The sequence below is a fragment of the Dermochelys coriacea genome, chromosome 15 (assembly GCF_009764565.3).
Source record: "Dermochelys coriacea isolate rDerCor1 chromosome 15, rDerCor1.pri.v4, whole genome shotgun sequence".
NCBI classification, from domain to species: domain Eukaryota; kingdom Metazoa; phylum Chordata; order Testudines; family Dermochelyidae; genus Dermochelys; species Dermochelys coriacea.
Window position 1 is genome coordinate 19,643,291 of NC_050082.1, and position 25,755 is coordinate 19,669,045.

Below are 25,755 nucleotides of genomic sequence, written 5' to 3' on the forward strand. Positions count from 1 at the left end.
TTTAGGACTGTCTGTACTGAATCAATTACCTGTAGTGATCACCCTTGAATTAGACAGTCATCTAGGTAAGAGTATTGCTGGATTCCCTGTCTCCTTGGGATGACTTGCCACTACCAAAAGGTATGTGATAAAAACTTGGCAAGGTAAAGAGGATGAAGGGTAGAACTCTATTGGCGGTAGGATGTTCCTAGAAGGAATCTGTTACTTCCTGTGAGCTGGATATATGGCGATATGGAAACTAGGCACCTTGGTGGTCGAGAGCGGTGGGAATCAGTCCATAGGATCTAATGAAGGAATTTATAAAGAAGTCAGAAATAAGTCACCATTCTAAATTTGAAAATTGCAGATGAAGGTGTTGAGATGTCGACGATTGGAAGGATGAGCCTTCACAAGCCTTGTTCTTCGAGATTAAGAGGTAGTGGGAATAAAAGCCATTGCTCCTTGTTGCTGCCTGAAGTATGGTTTGTCTTGGCGGCTTTCTTTTTGGAGCTGAGACAGAACCCCAAGAAGCATAAAGCTGCTCTGAAATCTTGGAGCGCCTCATCAGTGCCACTGTTAGAGAGACTGTTGCCCTCAAAATGAGGAGGTCTTGATGACTTGAGCCCTGACAATCTCCTCATAGCAGCTGCAGTGGCCTTTGTTTAGATGAGTGACAGACACATCCAGCACAGTCTGCAGAGATGTTCTAGCAGTTAGGAAGCCCTCAGTCATAACAGATTTCACTTGGTGCCTATTGGGTAATTTATCCACCACATTGAATAGTTTGTACCAATTCAAAAAATCATATTTTGAGGGTATCACATGGCAGTCTGCTACCCTCCTTTATAGGTTTGCAGACAAATACACCTTTTGACCAGAAAATCCTAGCTTTTTGGGGTCTGTCTCACGAGCTGTAGACTCGTTCTTTTATCCTCTCCTGTAAGCTTCTACCTGCAGAGAGTCAGATATAGGATATTTGATACAAGTATTCAAATCCCTTAGCAGGAATCCAACATCTTCTGTGTGCTTTTTCAGAGATAGCAGCATCCATCTCTGCTGTGGGCCAAACTGATTTGGTGGGTTCCAACAGATCGAATGGCATGGCCAATCTCTCTGGAGTTGCACATCAGAGATCATCAAAGCATTTATGATCCTTCTCTTGTATAATGATGATTCTTCTCAGGGATTGCTGTTCTTTTCCACTCTCCTCCTCTTGACTCTGCAGCAGCCATGGATGGAGTTGCCTATGGAGGCTAAATTTGCTTCTTCAGTGAGACGACCTTTCTCTAAACACAGTGGAAGACACTAGCTTTCTATAGTAGGGTTGAAAACCCCAGAAAGCAGGGGATAGTGGCACAGTGAAGGATGCTAGGTGGAGTGCTCTTCCTAGCTCCCCTTATTGATTGTTTTCTGGATTCTCTCCCCGATTCCCATTGAGCTACTTGGGAGATGAAGGATAGGTAAGGGATATTTCATTGCTACGTTCATGGAAGGAGGAAAAGGAACATATCTCCTCTAAGGAAGGAGCAGTCCGATCAGGAGTGCCTATGAACCAGCGGGTTAGAATACAGAACACTTCCCTGGCCAGGTGTGTAAACTCCACAGTAGGCAGGTTTATAATAACCTCCCCAAATCTCTCTGGAACTCCAGAACTGAGCCAACCAACACATCACTTGGCAGTTTATATTTCTTCAGTGCCAAATAAGTTGATACTAATGCCTCTGGTCCCAAGGAGATAGTCTGTACTGATGTAATGGGTATAGTCATGACCAAGAATGTGGTAGTCAATGAGGACATGCTGGGTACCGAAGTCTGTGCTGAGGGGCCAGTATTGGAGGCAGTGCAGTCCTTAGCTTTAAACAGTATCACGTGAGCTGCCATCGATGTCAGTACTGACCTATTGGCAAAGGTATTCTCTTACTTATGACTCTTGACTGAGCCTGGGGCCAAGTCATGATGACTCATGTGTCTCTTGCTAGGTCCTGAGAAAGGCAACCTGTACTTTGGCTTGTCACTTCTTGCCTCTACTGGATGTCATTGTTGATGTATTGGGGGATGAATAAGGGCTAAGACAGGAAGTGGCCTGTGAGTTCAAAATGGAGTCATGGCTCACCAGGACACTGACCAATCCACAGATTGAGGCTTCTCCCAAGACTTCTCAGAGTTTGAGAAGATCTGCATTGACTTCTCCACAAGGAGAAGTTTTATTCTCAACTCTCTCGCTCTCTGGATACACCTGGAGAAGAAATGATACATGGAACAATGTTCCAGAATGTGTCCTTCCCCAAGGCATATCAGGCACCAAGAATGATGGCCACCGTTGACTGGCCCAGCAGAGTTAGATGGGGTACATGTCTAACAAACATGTTTAATACCCTAATGATTTAGCCTCTGCCATGGTCATAGCACCGCTATATAGGGTGCGGGGGGGGGGGGGGGCCTGTCCTCAACAAAATGGAACTTAAGTGACTGAAAGAGGATCAAATTCAGGGTTTTATATACATGTCAACAAGCAAAGGAAACTTAACTACACTAACACTATCCTAAATCTAAAGTGAACTGCAGAGTGAGCGATGATGCCAGGAGTTCCACCTCACAGTCACAGGCAGTAAAAAGGGCCTGAGAGGTAGTTGGGCCTGCTCTGCCTTTATGCCCTCAGACGAGTAAGTTGAGAGGGCATGACATCAGGGCACCTAGGATGCAAGCATCCCCCAAGGTACACAGCTAGCCAAGAGTATCTCATGAAGTGCATAGGACGCATGAGCACTAAGAGTGGAATCTGCGTGGAAAATCACCCAAAGAACTCTAAGGTACTGAAAGGGTTTTGGGACTTTTTCAAAGTGTGGAACACAACTCAAGTGTCTCATGGACACCGCCTCTCCCATTTGCAATCATGCAACTTTCCTATGTTGACTGCAGTATTTGCTTATGTGGTAATATAACAGGAATGTATTTCTGTATTTTTAACTGACTGTAATGGGCTTTTTTAACCAAGTTACACAGTTTTTTTGTCTCCCTTTCCAGTCTAATCCGTTTCTCTCTCTCTCTCTGATCCCCTGCCCAACTGCTTAGTTTTGTTCTCTACTCTCCTGAGTGTGCTGCTCAACCACCTGTTCCTCTCTTTTCCATTGCTTACCTAGACATGACACCTTGTTTCCTTATTCCCTTCTGCTCTACTTCTCTATCCCAGTACCAGCTGCAGAGCCATTGGTAGCTCCTGACACTCTTGCTTGCAGTTTGTCCTGCTGATGGCCTTGGTCACGGAGGACAGCTCATACTTCTTCCTCTGCTCATGTAGCTGCAGACCCCCCTCCCAATTGGCTCCTCACTTTTGTTCCCAGCTATTTTACAGGTATCCAGGCTCCTCTTTGAAATGAATAAAACCACCTGTAGAAATAACTGGAAACAGAGGGAGTCATCGCCCTATGACTTAACACAACCACAGACCATCAACAAGCGTTTAATGGACCAGTTAGAATCATTTAGTAGATTCACTCTAAAATTGTGCTTAGAAACTATCTTACAAATACTTAAATGAAATCTTTCATAACATTATCAAATATAAAGATTATATACTGACTCAAAGTTTTCCAGTTCTCTTATCTACATTATACAAACTGATTTTCTTTCTAATGTGTATAGAAAAAGGTGCAGAGGCAAATTAAATACTAGCCCAAATAGAATAGTAAAGCATACTTTCCACTTCCAAACCCACCTTGAGTGCCTGACAGTTCTATAGGCAGTGGGAAGTGAATGCTTTGCTTTTGAATGTGATCTAGACCTGGACTTAGACGACGAATGATATTTGGAAGGTGACCGAGATCTTGTCCGAGATCTTTTCTTGTGTTTCTTTTTTTTCTTTTCCTTTTCTTCTTCTTTGGGAGGATCTTTGCTTTGGCTTGAAGGCCGTTCTGATGATTTAACTTCTACGGTGGGTAAAGTTCTGACTCCAGTCAATAAAGGACATGGCATGTTAGTGACAGCCTGAAATAAGAAATAAATCAATTATTAACATGACTTTCAGCTTTCAGCAAAGATTATGAAGATTTTCAATGTGAGGAAATCTATCAGATCTCACACATATGCATGTTAGAAACAGACTGGCCTAGTACACTGAGCAAAGAGCTAGGAGCCAGATATTCAGGTCTAATCCTGGGACTGCCACTTACTTGCAGTGTAGCCTTGATAAACTCACTTAGCATCTCTGTGTAGTGGTTTGGCTATATGTACTTTACTGACCTTTGAGGGAAGGAATACTGGAGGAGTCTATCAGCAATCATATTAAAAATTAGCACTCATTTATTTTACTAAATATTTCTTTTGAGTTATGAAAATATAAACTGAGGCATCTAGCAAAATCCCTGGGCACCCCAACACAAATTAGATCAAAATAATTAGCTGCTATCTCCACAAGAGCTACCAAAACATAACCCCCTGTCAACACTTTACATTTTCAAATGCTGCAGAAACTTTATATAAAACAGTCTGGAGAGATAAGGCTGAAATCTTTCAAAATGTATGCATGCTTTGGCCAGAGCTTAACATAGGCCGACATTGCCCCCCATACTCACACGCAAACTGGTTTGTGCGTGCCTAATCTGGGCACAATTTTGAAGATTACAACCTCAGTTTTAAAAGATTAATGATGGTTCTGAAGAATCTGGTAGCATCAGATAGGTTCTCCTCAGTTTATGCCCTCAATTTAAAGGGATAAACTGGACACGTTTACTCTAAAAAAGTAATCCCTGTATACAGTCAATATTCAGTTTTAATGCAACAAGGCAACCTTCCATCCAACACTGTACTAGTTTGATTGCAATGTTCACAAAAGTATCAAAACAAAGAAAAAATACCATTACAAATTACTTCTCTAGTTTGTAAAGTAAACATTTTGTATAAAAAGGTTTCTAAGCCCATAAAACTACCTTTACCCTAAGGATCAAAAGGGTCATTGCTGAATTCATGCTAAATGAATAATTTAGTCTGCAGTCAATTAAACACTGTACACCCCAAGAAAATTTCAATTGATCATTTTGTGCCTCAGAGAACTCTGCTGAAATGGCTTGTTGACAACAAATCAAGACAGACTCCATAGGTTTGCTCCTTATTTCAAATTCTGTCAATCCTCAAACTGCTGTTTCAAGGCACCTGGAGAAATCAGATTAATCCCACCATAATTTCCACTCTGCTTGATCTGACACTTCCACCATTTGATACTGGGATACCTGCTGTGACTTGAACAGCAACTAATATATTAAAACTTAGAATAAGCAAATCAGAAATTGGTAATCTTTTTTGCTCTCCTCCTTTCTCTATTGTGATTATGTCAAGTCAACACTTCATGACATTTGGATAATTGGAAGCTCTGTTTCAGGTCAAATATTATGCCAAAGTCATGTTTCCTCTCTGAGCTTTAATTGACAATAGCTATTTTACAACAATATTTACCAAAAACATGGCAATAAAGCTGTATTGTGGTAGTATGCTTCAAAGATCATAAAGATGACAGCATAAAGGCTTGAATTAAAATGAGACTGCCCTTCTTATTTCAAGATGATTAGTTTACTAGAAATCCATTTCAAATAAAGGTTTCAGAGTAGCAGCCATGTTAGTCTGTATTCGCAAAAAGAAAAGGAGTACTTGTGGCACCTTAGAGACTAACAAATTTATTTGAGCATAAGCTTTCGTGAGCTACAGCTCACTTCATCGGATAAATTCATCAAATAAATTTGTTAGTCTCTAAGGTGCCACAAGTACTCCTTTTCTTATTTCAAATAAAGCTACCCTTACAGTTTATATGCTACTACAGAAAGCTTTATAATCTCTAATCTTTAAGGTTTCCAAACAGACTACTATGGCCTATTTTTGTTCTCCGGACACGTTTCATACATCAGCAAGAGCAGTACCCCAATTTTCTTTTTGAACATAAACAATTACGTAAGAGACTCTCCTAGCTTGTCTCCCTCCTACCATGTCACCTTTCTTTGTTTCAGTTTCCCAAGGCTTATGTCTAAGCTCTCCAAAGCACCAAATCAATAAGCAATTGTGCTCTATAAACTGTGGGAGTGCATGAGAATTACTGTGTGTATTAAAAAAAACCAGCCGACTCTGCCAAGGTTTTAATCCCAGACTAAAACAACCCCAAAAAACCAGCGCAGAAATAAGGATTAAAAACATAAGGTACAAAATGCCTTTCCAAAAGGATGGATGAGAAAAACTTTGGGAAACAGAAGCTGAAAAAAGTGAAGAAAACCTGAGAAAAGGACCAACAGCAGAAAATAGCTTAATATCCCCTTAATAATGGGTACAATACAATTGTACAACTCCAAATTACTAAAAAACTTTCATGTAAACTAAAAATATATACCCAGCTCAGTTAATCATTTAAACACTTAAGCTATTTGCTTCATTTTGATGCTATCAGGCACATAACACTGTTATGCAATCTTTTACTAGCTTCATGCAAGAGTCATTTCTGTGTTTATGAGAAAGCTCCCCCAGTCTGAGAATAATGGGCGGCTCCTTGTTCTCCTTGATGATTTAAAATACATTATAATTTCCAATATTGTAATATACTTCACAAAGGCATTTTCAGAATGTTGTATCATAATTTTAAATAGGAGCTGAGTGAGAAAGCAGATGCCAAAAGGACGAAGCAACCAAGATTGTAACTGTAATTAAACAGGATGTGAACGCAGCTATTAGTATTAAATACTATGTCATTATTCCAAATGGTCCTATCACTAGTATGGCTTAAATTAATTTACCTTGCTACAGTACTCATGGCAGAGCCTTCTGACTCTTTTCCCTGGTTGATGACACTTCCCCTCTTGGCATTTCTGAAATAAAGAATTCCAAGTTTTTGGCTGACAATCCAGGAGGGCAATTGTTCTCCTCATGTGACAAGGAACACCACTTACTTATGATCACCATGGCTGCCTCAGGTCTGGGTGACATGATCTGGTGGTTTGAATGAGGTAGATATCCACAGACTAAGCAATCAATTAACACCAACAACTCATTTCACAGAATGGAAATAGAGTAGCTGTCAGATGGCTTATCAAAGCAGTGACATGTGGGCAAAAAAGCCATGAACCAAACACTACTCAGAGCAAGAGAATCCTGAGATGTACTTTAAATTTAGCTATTGAAAAGGCAATGTATCTTGGGAACAAAATGTACATATAAACTTGAACATTATAAACCAGACAAGCCAAATCATGTTAAGTAACTCCTCATGTTTAAAAAAAAAAAAAAAAAAGAAAAGAAAAGAAAAAGGAAAAAGAAGCAAATGACATGCATCAGGTAAACCTTAAAAGTAATTTTCAGGTGAGTGAATTAGTCTTCAAACAACATTAATGTAGCACCCCAAATGATGAGATTCTACAGATTTAAGTTTGACAGTCTGTGCGAGTTTTATACATTTGCGATAGTGGGGAAATCCTGTTGGAAGTTAAAAGCATTCACAACTCAAAACACTGTTTGAAGAATAGTTGGGAGAAACAGGTCCTAATGTAATTTGCTACCAGAACTTAAACTTGGCTTTTATTGTATCAAGAGGAGTATGACTATGCTATTTAATGCAGTTCCCTTGTAGGCAAGCTGAATTTTTAAGGCTAATTTCTTTAGTCATTTTTCAAAACAGAGAGAATGTCTTTCATATACATGTGCTTATGCACACTACGGACCTGAATATCCAGAACAATTATCACTGTTTATACATCAGTTACACTAGCATAATACTGGTGTAGAAGAAAGGAAATTCAGGCCGTATATTATATAATTAAAGCTAGGATATTATTTCATGTAATACTTGCGCACTCAGTAGAAAGCTTGCTGGTGTATGATGGCTGGTCAGAAACATTTATGACAAATTATGTTTTTAAATGTATTATTTAAGCAACCCTAAAAATTAGAGAATTTTAAAGAATCACCTTTCCAACCACCTCAGCTAAAGTTATACTCAGAAATCCCAAAATATATATGAACCTAAAAACAAGAGTAAGCTCTGCATAATACCATAGTAAAAGACCATTCAACAATGTAACGAACAGCCTGTTATTCTTAAATAGAGATAACTCTGAAATTAAATTTACATTTGCAGAAAATGTTTAACATAAAACAAGCTGAAACTGCGATACCCAAACTTAATACCTAGCACAGCCCTAATAATCAGTTAGAGCTTGAGGGGGGTATCTAATTTAGATATCAATTCTCATTCACCACAAATTAATGCACACAACCATGATATATACTCAATTTGTCTTTCATCTTAATAGATTAACTCAAGCAACCAATTTTTGTTCTTCAACAATAAACCCACAATTTTTCAACTTTGTTCTTATTTTGCTGTTGTAGAGAAACGGTTAACACGTGCTACATTTCAAGACAACACAGATCGTAATTTGGATATTTAAAAAACAAAATATTTCCAGAGGAAATATGACCAATTAGCTGGCTTGTCACTACTCTGTAGATGATATTCTATACAGCAGATGAGTAGGATTATACAACTAGGCAACCTGACATGCCTTTGCCTTAAATTATACACAAATTTTAAAATATATAAACAAGCACCACAGCTGGAACAGAAAAAACAGTACACTTATTAACTACAGTATCTAAACATCCAACTCATGAAGAAATGCTGTCATAAGCATCAAACATTTTCCATTAATGCAACTCAGACATCTCTTTGGATCACTTAATTTTTTCATGCAGCTACCACAATTCAGAGGTGTAAACACAACACTGCTCTAAAAATCTATGTAACAAGATTTTAGCTGTCAGAGGCAGGTAGGAAAATGAATGTATTACTTATTGCACACCTTAGGTCTGCACAGTACATCATATGCAGGATTCATGGTCTGAAGTCAACCTTTCATTGGAAGTGTAAATGAAACTGCTAAATTCAAAATAATCCAGAAAGAGTAGATCAAATGGCTGTACAGAGATTCAAATGTGGCTGTGGGATGAGGTTATTAAAATGGAGATATGAAAAGTGACTAACATTATATTGGCACATTCCCTGGTTACAATATCCTGGTCCAAAGCCATTAACAATAGTTTGGAATTATAAATTATATATCTTGTACATAAAGATGCATCAACTGAGTTTAACTGTCCTGTTTATTTCATTAAAGAGCAAAGATCTATAGTGGTAGTTGTAGTAAATGTACCCTCCAGTAAATATTTGTAGAGAGCACTTTAAAGTATTCCTAAATTCAATAATTATATGATATGACCATCACTATGCAGGTGACAACTTTCACTGGTTTCATTAAAACAGGTTTCACTGCACAGTACACTATGCACTGTCTAAATTTAGATCTTTATAGGGTGGAGATGAGTATCTTCATGTTCAACAGAGCTATCTTGTAGCAAGTGTATTTTATGAGGGTTTTTTTTTTTTTTTTTAAGAGAACCTTTTGTCATCTTTAAATTCCATAATATAGCATTATCTGAAGTTTCATCTCCATCCAATAAACAAAAGTAAAACAGCTGAAGAAAACTATCATGGTGGGTTTTTTGGGGGGAAACTTTATCAAGGCAAAGTTTTGTGTATTTTGTATATGTAATTGTATGCGTTTGTATTTTGACATCCTCTAGCAAATGAGTGAGGTTTCACTGAAGTGCTGTTTTAACTACATGTAAAGACAAAAAAAAAAGTTACTGATGAATGAGTGCTACTGTTTTTTAAAGTATCATTTACCTAATTTCATGTTTCCTCACCATTGAATTATTGTATATATACAAGCCAATAGCCAAACATGGGGAAAAAAAAATCTGAAATCCATGAAAACAAAATCTGAAAGACATTCTAGCACAAAAAATTCAAAACAAATTAAAAAACCAGAAATCACAGCAACTTGAGAAAGAGCATGCACTTGACTTCAGTCACTGACCATTCAGCAAAACTGTCAAGCAATTTTTTTTGCCAAAGGGCCCCAAATTACAGCCATTTCTTACAGTGAGAACAAACATATGGGATCTTCTCAGAAGGACAGACTATGACACAAATTAACTTTGAAATGAAGGGACAAAATACTGGTCATAAGTATGACTACAATTGGAATGACATATTGCAAACCACAAAAGGCAGAAGGTGTCAAAAACAGAACTAGAGACAACATAGTTAAGTTACAGGATTTATGAAAGGAACAGAAAGATTGATCCTCATTTTGAACAGTAGTTTCTGATGTTTTACAGCTAAATTCCAAGAAGGGCTAGGATAAAACCAATGAATCTACATGGGAGCCTCATCTAGCAGACTAGATGAGAGCTCTTTGTAAAAAAAAAAAAAGTCAAATGTTTTCCCAAAATGCAGATAATCAAGGCTATAAGTTGTGGTTTTGATATGGTCACACCAAAACCACAAAACTGCCAAACATCCAGTCCTACTCCCCATCACTAGGGTCCCCAGAAAAGAGTTGCTAATTACAGCTCAGAATGGGCAGCGGCACATGGACCGGGCACTGCTACCACAGTGACAGGTCAGGTTCTCCCTCCACAATGCCTCCTCTGCGCCTCTGCTCCCTAATGGCAGCTCATTTTAGCATGGTCATCCCTTGGATGCTACTGCCAGTGGCAAGGACCAGACTCTCCACAGTTGGCTCTGTGCGCCTCTGCTCCCCACCAATAAGGAGAACCACCTGGCTTGAAATAGCATCTCACCTCATGTGCCAGGTCAGAATGCCACTAACTCAAATTTGGCCCGGCCTCCCCTCCGTCATGTGGTTACCACAAAAAAACTGCTGTGTATGACTTTCTTACAGCCCTATAGATGATGGAATCATGGAGGAGACACTTGTCATTGCAGAAGGAACAGAGAAAGGTTTTGGAACTGAAGAGAAGGCTACCAAAAAATGTTTAACATTTGGGTACATTGTGAAGCTTTTGAACTATTACTAGGGCCAAAAGACCACGACTCAGAATGTTAATTAGTAGATTTTATTTACATTTTTTCCCCACAGAAACCTGACACTTAGTAAGTATATATATATTTTATGCCTTTTTTTTTTTTTTTTTTTAAAGAATGGCTGAGGATTAAGTCCCTGATACTGTTTGTATGGCAAAACTTTAATTGATTTCCAGAGTGTGGAACCAGTGCTTAAAGAAGAATGTTTTGAAAAATGCATTAGTTACAAGGTGAAACGGAAAACCCTAAAAAGACTCACATTTTACCCGAGGCAATTATAATATATATTATAAATATAATATAAACATAATATCCATTACGACATTAAAGCCCATTCCACAATCAAAGCAGGTGACAACATCTAATTTATGTTTTTTAAATTATCCATTTAATAAAAAACAAATAAATAGCGGCATACAAAAATCCAAGCAACCCCCAACTGTATATTACTTAATTGTCATACTCCTGACTATATTAGTAAATACGAAAAATGTGTGCAAGACATTGATTTAGATCTCCCTCTTAGGCTTGACAAATTTTGAATAGCTTCCTACTTTTAGACTGCATTATGAATTTTCATTTCAATTGTTAACATGTTACCCTCCATAGAGTTAAGAATACTGTCATACACAGCACAAAAAAAAAAACCATCTAAAAGAAAAGAACAAAGAACAGATCTTCAAGCCTAAGACAATGAAAGCCAAAAGAGATATTGCTTCATGCTATAGAACCCTCTATTCCCATTGGTTACCAGTCACTCAGAGCTCTCAGTAACTTTTGGTACTGGGTCTCTACTCACAAAGTCCTAAATTGTTTCTGGTGTTAATTGCCTCAAGAGATGTGCATGTATATTGTAGTAATAAGTCAAGATAAAACTTTTTAAAAAAATTACACTGCTTTGCATTCCACCTGTAAGGTTCAGTTTTCTGTTTCTCTTATTTTTATAGCTGTTAGAGGCTACAAGAGAACCATACAAACAGGAATAAGAATGCAACTACAGCAGAAACCAATTTGACTATTTTCAAGGTACAGTTTAATGCAAAAAGGCTTAAAAAGTCAGTTAGATTCGATAGCGTCAAACATCTTACACATGTGGTACCAGAGGAATCAATTTTGAAGGTATAAAATAAAATGCAGCACTAGCATTACTTCAAAAACCATTTGATAGAGATAGAACAGGTTTGCTCATTCTTTGAATCTATCTACATAGTTAGCCAGCATGATCAGGGACACAACTCCATGGTCTGGGAGTGCCTAAACCTCTGACTGCCAGAAGCTGGGAGTGGACAACAGGGATGGATCACTTGATAAATTGTCTGTTTATTCCCTCTGAAGCATCTGGCACTAGCCACTTTTGGAAGACAAGACACTGGGCTAGATGAACCATAGGTCTGACCCAGTATGGCCATTCTTAAGTACTTCTCCAGCTTTTCCCCTAAGGCTTTAGCTTTCACTTTCAATCACAGTTCATCAACAAGATAGATAGGTCTATATCTAGACACTAGAGGGTTGTTGCCTGTGTCAGGAACTAAAGCAAAGCAGTGTTGTTGAAGCCGGGATGGTCCCAGGATATTAGAGCGACAAGGTGAGTGAGGTAATATGATATTCTGTCTTATTACCTATCCCTTCCCTAATGGTTCCTAATATTATGTTAGCTTTCTTGATGGCTGCTGCACATTGAACAGATGTTTTCAGAGAACTATCCAATGACTAAGATCTCTTTCTTGAGAGGTAACAGCTAATTTAGACCTCAACATTTTGTACGTATAGCTGGGATTATTTTTGCAAATGTGCATTACTTTGTATTTTTCAACACTGAATTTCATCTGCCATTTTGTTGCCCAGTCACCCAGTTTTGTAACTCTTTGCAGACATCTTTGGACTTAACTATTTTGAGTAATTCTATATTGTCTGCAAATTTTGCACCTGACTGTTCACTACCATTTCCAGATTATTTATGGTCTGTTGAACAGCACTGGTCCCAGGACAGATCTTTGGGGACCCCACTGTGAAAACTGACCATTTACTCTTGCCCTTTGTTTCCTATCTTTTAACCAGTTACTGATCCTTACCTACTTTGCTTAACAGCCTTTGGTGAAGGACCTTGTGAAAGGCTTTCTGAAACTCCAAGTACGCTATGTTCACTGGCTCACCTTTGTTCATATGTTTGTTGACCCACCTCAAAGAATTCTAATTGATTGGTGAGACATTTTTCTTTACAAAAGCCATGCTGACTTTTTCACAACATGTCATGTTCACTTATGTGTCTGATCATTCTGCTCTTTACTACAGTTTCAACCAGTTTGTCCGGTAGTGAAGTTAAGCTTACTGGCCTGTAATTGCCAAGATCGCCTCTGGAGTCTTTTTTGAAAAATCAGCATTACCTTAGCTATCCACCAGTCATCTGGTAGAGAGGCCGATTTAAGCAATAGGTTTCATACCACGGTTGTTAGTTCTGCAATTTCATATCAGAGTTCCTTCAGAACTCTTAGGTGAATACCATATGGTCCTGGTCACTTATTACTGTTGATTTGTTCCAAAACCTCCTCTACTGATACCTCAATCTGGGACAGTTCCTAAGCTTTGGCACCAAAAAAGAACGGCTCAGGTGTGGGAATCTCCCTCACATCCCCTGCAATGAAGACCGATGCAAAATATTCATTTAGCTTCTCTACAACGGAATTGTCTTCCCTGAGTACTCCTTTAGCTCCTTGATTATCCAGTGGCATCACTGATGGTTTGGCAGGCTTCCTACTTCTGATGTACTTAAAAAAAAAAAATGTTGCTGTTAGTTTGTGTCTCTTTTGCTAATTGCTCTTCAAGTTATTTTTTAGCCTGTCTAAATATACTCCTACACTTGACTTGCCAAAAATTATGTTCCCTTCTATTTTCCTCAGTTGGATTTGACTTCCAATTTTTAAAATAATTGTTTTTTGTCTCTAACTGCCTCTTTTACTCTGTTTAGCCATCGTGCCATTTTTTTCGGTCCTATTACTCTTTTTTATTTGGACTATATAGTTTAAGTCTCTATTATTGCGTAGAAATGAAAATCAATTAAAAATTAAATTAAAGATACTCCTAGAGTAAAAAGAAAGCTACAGTTAGCCTGGTAAAATTTTAGCTGTCATTTATGTTATAAGATGTGACATACATTGTGATCAGTATTTCATGATTTAATTACGAACTAAAGATTGATGACTACTGTCGTCTGTGATAATTATTCCATGCAGTGACAGAGCAAATACATTTTCACTCAAAAGACAGTTATATGGTGTAATAAAAATGCAACATTCTGTAAAATGAGATAGATTCCTGTTAATTAGTCCATTACCTTAAAAAAAAAACAAACAATCGGCTAGTCTCCTGATAATTAAAAACAAATATACTTTTAGAACGTGTTAACATTTAACTTCTTTTGATCTATGATGCTTCTTTAAAAGCTTGGCTACTTAAAATGCAACTCTTATAAAAAGGATTTATATAATTCTTAAAGCTACAGGCTTTAAGAAGCCAGTAAGATACTGTTATGCTCACCTGTTATCAGTAGACTAACTTGTAATAGTTTTATACTAGTGATAAATTAGTTGGCTGTTCTACTGTCTGCTGAAAAAAAGTTAATGATTCAGTAATCTTTAATTCAGATATGGTAAATTCCAGTAACCTGCTCACACCGACAAGACAATTGTCCTTAATTTCTTTGGTGACAATGATCCAGAGAGGCATTTAGGGCAGTGAGGGGACACACTACTATAGTTCTATTATTCCCCAGAACAAGATCTTAAATTATCAACATTCAAGCAACTTTCAGCTTTTACCTGTACGAGAACACCACTGTACTGACTCACTCAAAGATTCTGAAAACTCCCCAACTGATTCTTGCCTTGTATTAGATCTAGTGAGGTTGACAACCATATCAGCAGACAAGTATTTTAGTGGTATGAGAGAAAGGCGGGAAAGCAGCCTCTCACAGGCCACATGTCTAAGGCTATGTCTACATTAAAAACACTACTATGGAATATCTACAGCTACTATGCTGTAGCACTTCAATGTAGACACTACAGCAACGGGAGGGATTCTCCAATTGCTGTATGTAATCCACCTCCATGAGGCAACAGCAAGGTTGACCAAAGAATTCTTCTGTTGACCAAGCGTCTATCCCAGGGGTTAAGTCGGCTTAACTGTGTCTTTTTTTCACACCCATGAGATGTAGCTATGCTGATGTAACTTTTCAGTGTAGACCAACCATAATTTTCTTGCTGGCATTCTAGACAGGCAGTAAGAGGTAATCATCCCCACCGATCAAAGACTGAGCATTATAAGAAATGTGCAACCTGATACTCCAAACCAACTTGTTACAGAAAGGTAGCTGCTTTAAAGTTCCTCCAGTACCAAAAATACAGGTTCCTTACACTATATAAACACCCAGTGGAAAAGAGGAAAAGCAAAAATAAAACACAAGGGACCATGTGATCCATTAGTTGTGCTTGTGCAACTTTCACTGAAGTCAACTGATATGCAACTCACAACATGATTAGACCTCTGGGTCCTCTCACTGGCAGCCTTCCACTATAACTCAGTGTCCAATTGCCCGTGGCTTCTTGTGCACACACACCTTGTTTGGGTCTTGTATTAGCATTTCCAGCAGTGTAGTTTTACACTAAATTTAACTTAATTTTCAGTTCTCTAAATAAACCACATGCAAACCATGGGTGAACTGTACTGAAACCTCAAAATGCCTCTTCTAAAACCCAAATATAGATTAATAAGCAATAAAGTGAAAATGAAAAATACTATCATATTGTACTTTAATCTTGAGTGGTCGGATACTGATCCATTGATTTTCAATGCAGCGTTAGATTTAAATCAGACCATGCTTTTTTTTCATTTGATTGTATAGAACACACAAACTGACAAATCTGAGAAATATTATTACTGTATCTACCAATTGTGACAGATAAATTTCTAAAAAATATACAAGACATCTGAAAAGACTAACAGACTTCTAAACTGAGGTGTCTGTTATCCAGGAAAAGCTTGCAACTTCTAAGTCAGCTTAATTAAAAAATAACGTAGTCAAAGAATTTCTGTGCATAGGTTCTCTTGATTAACTACTACAGTACATGGAATTTACTCTTAATTTACCTCCATATTAAAGGAATTCTCCTCAATTTTCTCAACTTCTGCTTCTGCCAGGGGATTCTTCAGGGTCTGCAAGAACAATGCAGCTTTCCGTTTGCGTTCTGCCTGAAGCTGCTTTTCTTTTGATTCCTTGGAAGCCTGTGCTAGCTTCTCTCTTGCTGCAGCTGCGAGTCTGTCCTCTAGTTTTTGCTTTGCTGATGGGGGGGAACATACAAAGATGCACTGAATTTACAAAAAATACTGTGTCTAACAAGTATCTTCACATTTCTTTTGGAAATGATGTATTGGTACACAATATGAAGCCACATTAGTCTGTGAAACTGTTAGTCTATAGAAAGAATGGCCGTTTTTCTTCAAACATTATTTACTAAAAAGGTAGTACTACAGCATGTCAGGGTTTTCAACTCTTTTAAGTTGTAGTTATTGCACTCATAACAACTCACTATATTCAGGTGTAGACACTTGTCTACATTGGTGTTTGAGGTTTAGGCAAATATTAAACAGATACCAGTAAATGCACTCATTTTTTAAAAGAGTAGAATTTCTGATTAAGTAGCCAGAAACCCTTTCAATAGCATGTCCCAATTGTTATTTTTAATTTCTTTGGTGGGAGGGGGAGAGTGATAACGCGTTTTTCTGCTTCTCTTTTGTGGATTATTAAGGTCTTCTCAACAAGGACAGAGGTCGACCTAAAACCACCAAACCTGCGTAGGGATACTAATCCTTTTCTTGCCCCTCACCCCATTAACATACATATTCAGTGACAGCACAAGGCTTTGTGTTGCTGCTACCATTTTCAGTGTAGACTGCTTTTTATACTAAATGATTAAACTCAGATTAAAAACCCTTCTCCCACTTCTAAATGCAAGATTTGCAGAGTTGTCTTAGGGAGTGAAAGCCTTCCCTTTCCTTTCTTCCCCAAGCGACTTAAGCTGGAGACAGAAGGGGAACTGATGCTCACAGCCCAGCACAGCCACCTTGGGGAAGGGAGAGCAGGAAGGAGGGAATTTTTTCTTCTTGCGCATGAAGTTTTGATTAGATTTTTTTTTTTCTTTTTTAAAAAGTGTGTTTCTTATCTACTCAGAAGATATTTCCAGGAGTTCAACTTCATTCTCATTTACATCACTTCCTGTCCTGCAAGATCCCCAACAGCACTTCTCAGTATGTAACTGTGCAATTTAGGACATGACCCTCGAGAATAATTTTTCTGTAGCATTATGAAAGTGGCTCCCTTTGACGATCAACTAGTTACACACTTTTTATATATAATGCCACTAAATATGATGTACGTGTTTCACACCTAACAAAATACAGACATGTCCCTGCATTTAACTGCAAATATATCAATTTACTTTCAAGTGCAGATGTATCATCTTTAATATTCTAGGAGTGAAGGGCAAGATATATATTCTTTCAATTGTTTTTTGGATAAAAGGAAAATCTGAACAGCAATTTTTCATCTACAGTAGATTAATTATTGTATAAAAACCACTCTCCTCTACATTAAGATATTTTCAAATGTTGTCCTATAAATTAACTGGATTATTTCAACTCTGTACAGTACTTCATCAAGTTTCTGAATAGAGATTAAAAACACAAAGAAACGAGCTAATTTCACAATAACTGAACATTTAAATAAAAGCTCTTCAGTAGATCTGAAGACCATAAGGAATTCCTAGAGAAAAAAAATACTTTGAGAGTTAAAGCTGGAAACGTATATATGTTAAACTAGAACAGAGAACATTAAATATTAATTCAGAAAATACTATTTGACAGTTAATTAATTTCAAACTAATGTTCCAAAACAAAATTAATTCAACTTGTTTTCCTGCTCATTGTCAACCTAACTGGGATATGTATAGCTACAACTTTCAGAAACTTTTGATATCATTGATGTTTGAAAGAAATGAAAATCTAACATTGTACACATGCTGCCATCCTTGAGGAAGAAGCAAGGTCCCAAACCTGTTCCAACAGATGTAGTGTTCTCCCATTTGCACCAAGTATATGAAGAGTGAATTGGGTAAAGATGTGTATATCTGGCATGTATATGGAGAGGAAAAAAAAAAAAAAAAATCTCTGAACCGTATCAGGTGCATGGGAGATTTCTAGTCTGTATAAAGAAGATAGACAAGGATATGCAAGTTATCCAATTTATAGAATGGTAAAAGGGGTGTTTTTTCTCCGCAGGACTTTATCTAAAGGTTGAGGTACAAGAATGGCACCATGATCTTTACATCACAGCAGTAAGATGAGCAATGGGAAGACGTTACCTCTAATCTCTGTGGAGACAAAGATGTGAGAAGAAATTGATATCTCTGGCTCTTGATGGGCTGTAAGTCCAAAAGGAATTGGGTCTGTAGCCAATATGTAAAAGTTGATGATTAGTCACAGCAAGCGAAGAGACAGGGAAATGTATATGGCGTAAAGTAGGTATGTAGGTTAATCAGGTCAGAATTGACTTTACCATTGAACTTTAAATATTTAGAACTCAGAAGATTTAGAATTAAGTGTTTTTGTTCAACTAGAATGCTCTAATGAGGATCTTTTTGTTTCTAATATATCTATCTTGAAAGAGAACTCTAGTTTAAAGATCTCTGCTGGTGAAGGTACTTAAGACTTTTTTAGTGGATACATTATTATGAAGGCAATATATAAAATATTTGGTCAATAAGCAACTAAATGTTGTTTCTATTTCATATTATAAATTAGTGATGCAAGGTAGTTCATACTTTAGTGCATACGTGTTTTGTGAACAATTCTCTGCAGGTTTATTCTTGCATAAAAAGTTCTGTCCAGAAATGATGAATAAGCAGCTATTTGATGTTGTAATTCCTAAATTAATCAGGAAAACATGAGAGTTCTTCCAAGCAGATACAGTGATGACTTTACAAGCTCCACCAGGAGAGTCAGCAGTCCTTCCAAATCCCTTGAACCAGAGCTATATGGCATTTGGCCCTTTCAAGCTCCTTTGACTTGACCAATCAAGCTATAAATATCAGCCAAGACCTGATAGAGCTTCTAGGAAGTTTAGTTACTAATGCTAGATGTTTCTGTCTACTTTTATAGCTATTTTCAATATGCACTAGTTCCTACTGATGCTTGGTGAGAAAAAAAATATTTTAAATAATGATTTTGTTTAAGATTAGCTTTTTAAATACTACTTTGAAAAAAAGAGGTTTCAAATGGGAAAAGCATAACTTTTTTTTTTTTTAAATAAATAAAATCCTGCATCTCCAAAATACTTTTTCAAAATAGCATCAGTTTGCCATAAAACTGTCTTTTGGCTAGAGACAGTATGAGAAATTTCACGTCAATATGCCCATGAGGAAATTCAATTGGAGAGAGGAGGGGGGAAAAGACATCATAAAAGAGGTTTTTTAATGAAAATTAAGTTACAATGTTTACTACAGAATTCATACTTTCACTAAGAATTCTTAAGTATTATTGAGCAACTATTCTTCAAAAAACTCTTGTTTACTACCTTCAGGAAAACAAAGTACTTCTGATTATTAGGAATTATAGATTATTATTATTTCTTCAAGGAAATTAAGCAAAGCATACTATGATAATGTGCTATGATTGCAAAAGCATCCTGATTAAAAATAGATTTGGTTATTTAAGTAACCTTAAAATCATTAAATACATACTTTTAAACTGGATAATAGACAAATTGCAAATGACAACTAATTAAGACCTGCAATGTAATTTATATTGCCACTGCCTCTGTAGTGAGTCTGAGTGATACATTTCTCCATTTCACATTTTATAAACATGGATATACCAGCTGTAAGTTTCACTGTCTCAAAATATGGAAGTCAGATACCTTCAAACTCTGGCAAAATTAATTCCACAGGATTCAGAACAATTAGTTTTTATTAGCAGAAAAACTGATTTAGGTATTTAAACCAAAAACTCTCATACTGATTTAGAAATCTTACAAAAACCCTCTTTATAATGTAACATGTAACCAGCAGAATTTGAGCACATAGGCTGCTTCTAACAAAATATCAATACCTATTAGCTATAGAATAATTCCCCTTTTAAAATTCTTGTTTCAATTAAAAAATACTAGCTAGAGGGTCCCACGAAAGATGATCATAATTCCTTAAATTCAGACTGCTGCTCCTTTAAATGAAATTTACTTTCTCCAAACTTACATGTTTACTAATGTTAGTAAATATATTAAAAATATATTTTATCTGTCCAAAAGACAGGCAAAGAAAAACTCTCCTGGAATATGACAATGTCTAGCAACTTTCCCTCACCTAAAAGTAGGAAATAGTTTAGCCTCTACTCATTTCATTAACCTGCCACTCTGAAAATATTCACCTGGAATTTAATTGGGAAGATTTCATATAAATACTTCTGATAAATAATATCACGGAAAACAAGTTTTTTTTTCCAAAAATACTTAGGTTGAACCTTTGCATCTCACTGCCATAGTAACAAAGAACATTCAGGCAAAGGGAAAGCAACATACATATTCTATAGTTTCTAGTGTTATGAATTTAAGATACAGTCTTTGGCAAATTACAATTCCAGATTTCACTGTATTATGGAAATATGTAAGTTTTAATTTGATTAAACTGTTTACATGTATTTATATACGTGGTATATATATTTTTCATATATATATACACACACATGGTTTTCGTGTATGTGGTTGTCAGAAGTTTACTAATATCCTCCTTTCCAACCCTCCCCAACTCCTTTCAACCCTCCAAAATAATGTTAATTTCATGGCCTTGACCATGTTACACTCCTATTGTGTCTGTTCACTGGCTTTCGGTATACAGTTCCAACCCTTCACCTTCATTTTTAAAGGCCTTAATAAGGCTGCATCTGCTTACAATTCTTCCCTTGTTTCTTTCTAGTCCCTGTCTTGTGGTCTGCTGATTCTTCTAGGCTTCTTGTTCCCTTTGTCTTTCTTCTGCTGTCCCATGCTTTCCCCAGAGGCCCCTCTGCTTGTAACAGCCTCCCTCTTCTCACCAAGCATACCCACTCTCTTTGTAATATATCCTCAAAACTCACTTCCTTGCACAGCCAGTGACCTCCACTAGTGAAATATGGCTTTACCTTTCTAGTCTTACCAAAAAACAAACTTGCAAACTTCCCATGCACACTTTTACTGTTGTAATATTTATCCCGCTCCTGTTTTATTTCCTATGTTTTTCTCATTTATATTATAAATTCTTTGTGGTTTGTACTATAAATCACAAAAGTTCTGTAAAGCACCATGCAAAATCATACTAAGGTATACATAGAGAAAATGTAATTACACCTTTTCAAATTTTTCTTCATGGGGAATAATTTATAATTTTTATTTAATGTTAGTTTAGATCAGGAGTATTGTCTATAAAGCGTGTGGGATCAAAGTGCACAATATAGCTGTAATTTGAAAAAAACAAATTATATATCCGAGGTGGCCAAACTGTAGCTTGTGAGCCACATGCAGCTCTTTTACTGTTAAAGTGTTGCTCGCGGAGCCCTGCCTTCTCCCCCCACCACTTACTAGATTGGGGGGAGCTTGGGACCTCGGCCTTGCAGAGGAGTAATGGGGTAGAGGCTTCTGCCCAGCAGGGAGGGGGGGTCTCAAGACAGGCATGCTCCAGCTCTCAAAATTCTGAAGATCGTCAGATTGTCATATGTGGCTCAGAGGACCAGTAAAGTTTGGTCACCCGTTATATACTTAAATCAAAGTTGGTCTGGATGAAAGCTTTCTTTTCATTTACTGATAAGCAGTTGAAAAAGAACAGCAGGAAAACTATTCACTTGTACACACTGCTCTCATATTGTCAATATCTCAAATAGGATCAATTTAATAAGGTCAGCACCATAAAAAATTCCAAACTATTTAATTGTTTATTTTGAGTTTTATTAAGTACACTCCATAGTTTGTTCATTTTCAGATATTTTTATTTAAAAATATGTTAGAGTAGCCCTTTAACGTGCACTGTATAACAAAAGGCATGACAGTTTTTCAAATGATTGTCACAATAACTTGAGGGCAAAACACAAAAACTGTCAAAATGCAAATAATGCTCTCCGAAGGAGAAGTCTACTTGTCTAAAGTCTTTCTGAAATTTTATTTTTAATTGTATCTTCATGCTACAAATGACTTCTTAATAAGATTTATATCCCCATTGGAAATATAATGAAAGCAGACCTCTGCTCTAATGGACGTATTAATTAAAACCTTTCAGTGTAGCCTAGCACAGGGATTTTGCCCATATTTTTGTGTTAGAAAAGAAAAAGGTAGTAATCCCTTAATATTTAAATTTAAATTGTTTTGCCTTTGCTGCAGTGGAAAAATGCCGCACTGTTGCCATTTAACCAATATTCATTTGGACATGTAAGCGAAGAAGCTATAATGTTTGTTTTCTATAGCTGTAGCTATGAAGAGAAAGGCAATACTGCATTCTAAACTAGCAAATGCAAAGAGCAGTTCTAACTCCAAGTCAGCGAAGCTATATGCTCACATCTAAAAGCAGATTTTTAGAAGTTTATAAAAGTTAATTGGTACAATTGAGTGTGTTATGTTCTTCTCCTAACCCAGGATTCAAAACTTCTAAAGCACTATGAAGGGCATCAGTCCTAGCCCTGAAAACAGAACCTGGCTTTGAGAGAGAAAAGGGTATAAATGAATCTCCTTCCCTAACACAGGGACAAATTCTATGTGCAAATGTACAAGTACAATGCATATGCATATTGCAGGGCAAATATTAGCCCAAAGCTCAGCTGTCTGCTTGTAATACCATCAAATGCAAGGGCATCGAATTCTCAAGCAGATCATCGAATAACTCCTTATTCAACTGGATGCTTCAGCAGTAGTTAGCTTTTTCCTGATGGATAACAGACTCGTAGACTTTTATGTCAGAAGGAACTAACATGATCATCTATCTGACCTCCTGCACATCACAGCCCACAGAATCTCACCCATCCACTCTTGTAGCCGGCCCATAACCTTTTGCTGAGGTACTGAAGCCCTCAAATCTTGAGTATGTGATGGCTGGATATGTCAAATATACCAGTAATAAACCTGAGTTCTGTATTTGTAACTTACCACATTATGAAGTTTTTACTCTTGCAATAACTCTCCTTTAATACTCATTCATTTTTATGAGAGTTGAACTGGGCTAACTCAGTAATATTTTTAGTGTTTATTCCTTTATTTAACTTGATCTGATTACACTCAGTCTTCACAAAAACGACAAATTATTTCGTAAAATACTGTATGTTCCAATACTTTTAGCTCAAAAGATCACTCTCTAAGTCAATTTTCCTTCCATCATTTGTACACTAAGATCTCACTTCTTACAATAAGAATAAATTCAGCACTTCTGTAATCCAAATTCCCCTGTGGTACAGGAATGGAAGGGAGGAGGAATCAAATAGTCTCAATGCATGCTTCAAAGATGAAAATAGTTCCAAAATGTAAATACAATGGGTTAAAATATTAATTTTTATATTACTTTTGGCTAAATTTAAAGTGGGGAGGGGATTTCAGGAAAGGGATTAGGCAGAAGGAGAAAAAGAAAATGTGATATTCTTTAGCGGAAAGCCCTCCATATAATGCATATTCAGGAACACCAAATGGTGTCTGGGAATATCCTGTACACTTGAAATGTTTAATTGAAAAGCTTTATATTAATATGTACTGACAAGCTTTTAAAGTAGCCAAATGCAAGTCTGAGCTATCATCTTCATTACTATTATATATTCAAGGATATTCTACAAATGAAATGGTAATTTAACTGCATTTGTCAATTATGAAATTACAAAATAAAAGCGATTTTTAGTTTAGAAATGTAGTTGCTTAATCACTAATAATAGATACTTTGAAACTTTTGATAAGGGGCGAAACCCATTTCTTGAAAGACTTTACAGTGCTTTGCTTCTACTGAGACATTTTCCTTAGATCAAAACCTAATAAGACTTGGTAGAAAGAAAAAAGCTAGATGAAGAGAATTTATTCCTGTAAGTGAAAATAGTCTTCATATCCACAAAAAGTAAAAACACTTTTTCTCATGCACATTAAAGCTGATCACCAACTTCTTTCAATTAAAATAAAATACATTCAAAGATAAGGATTAGACTACTGCAGATTCAACAACAGAAGATGCATTGAAATAGGTTGTTAAAATAGAGACAAACTTTGTTTGTACAATAGCAAATTAAGATTTAAAATATATATTTTAAATATCATGACCTGTAACGTATGGCATAAATATTGATATGCTGGGGGTTTGTACTAGAAGCCCCAGCAGTTAGACCTCCTGCCATAAGAAACTTTTCTCTTTCAGATTGCACCATATCTCCTGGAGTTTGTGCTGGGGAAAGATACATCATTCCGTAATACTATTTTAATTATATTTTTGCAGTTACAAATACAGAATTTATAAAACAACACTCATCATATTCTCCAACTACCTTTGCCAGCCATGAAAAATGAAACCTGCCAATATAAATACAGTAATTTATTCTCAGATAAAAGTAATAATCCAAGCAAAAAACAAAAGCAAACCACACTCCACGTTGCTCTCATCACAGCACTGACTCTCACTCCTCTTTATACCCAACACTCCTCAAAGTCTGTGTAAACAGATATGCTCTGCAGCTTGCCACTTTTTTTTTTTTAAAACATACGACGGTTACAAGCAACATTCACTAATGATTAGAGAAAAAAGTTTTAATGTATTGTGTGAATCTGATAACTGTTTGTATAGTTATTTTCAGTTTTCACTATCGTTTCCTGCATTCTACACAGATGCTGGATGGATATTTTTGCTGTGCTAAGTTTTTGGTATGCATTTCCTTTTAATGGCTGACTAACATTTTCTATGTGGTACACAATTCTTGTTGTTAAACAACTGTATTCCATGTTTATATTTATTAGTTACTATATCAAAAGCCTACTATCTGTGACCGATATGCATCATTGCAGTAGAGTATAATGCATAATGCAAAAAGGATATGCTATTAAGCGATTCCAGGATACATTTTCTGAAGCAACAATATTCATTTGCAGGATAAAAAGATATGAGAAACCACAAATATTGACATGTATATAAAAGCAAAGTTTTAAAAACAAGCTTCGGCAGTGCTTTGTTCATACACATTGTCAGCATATTTACTTGTATAAAATTAACGTCTAATGTGAAATAGCTTGAGGGTGTCAGATCCCCTTAAATGATCACTTCATTCAAATCTCCTCCGCCCCCAAACACACAAAATAAACAGAGCAACAGACAAAAGCTTATAGCAATGCATTACACCAGTAACAGAAGAGCAACACGTTGTCTTTAGAGACTATGAGTATGATACATAACTGGAAGAAAGCTGGAAGCATTAAGGGTTCTACAGAGAAAGCCTACAAAGAAAGGCATGTCCATATATGTTAATAGAGCCTTAAAACTAAAAGTTTAACATTTCACTCAGGAGCTGTAACCAAAACAAAGAAATATATGGACTAATAAAGTCACTCTGCTCCAGTGTATTAATTTGTTGCTGGTAGGGATGACAGCTTGATTCCTTACATTCTAAACTGACAACAGCAATGTATGGGAAATCTATGTGAGGAGATTAGCAGAGAAGTAGAGAGATCAGAGATTCAAACAGTTTTCAAAAACGGAAAAGATCGTTAAGATCCAAAATAAGTAAAACCAAGTCTTGTTTATAATGCTTTTGAGGTCTGAAAAAATTCAGACTCCTTTAGG

At 36.6% G+C, this 25,755-nt stretch overlaps 1 protein-coding gene across 13 annotated transcripts in view; it reads right to left on the minus strand.

Annotated features, from left to right (window-relative positions):
- The window catches only part of LOC119843876 (splicing factor SWAP), a 92,733-nt gene that overhangs the window by 19,444 nt on the left and 47,534 nt on the right, over positions 1-25,755 (minus strand). For 6 of the 13 annotated variants that reach the window (XM_043498423.1, XM_038373793.2, XM_043498426.1 and 3 more), the window contains exons 13-15: positions 16,040-16,230; positions 6,747-6,818; positions 3,695-3,963 (exon numbers count right to left, since the gene is read on the minus strand). In XM_043498423.1, the coding sequence (XP_043354358.1) occupies positions 3,695-3,963; positions 6,747-6,818; positions 16,040-16,230 (532 nt within the window). Of the gene's footprint in view, positions 1-2,824; positions 3,379-3,694; positions 3,964-6,746; positions 6,819-16,039; positions 16,231-25,755 lie in introns of those variants that run through there. The other 7 variants (XM_038373796.2, XM_038373794.2, XM_038373802.2 and 4 more) reach the window with 3 other exon arrangements.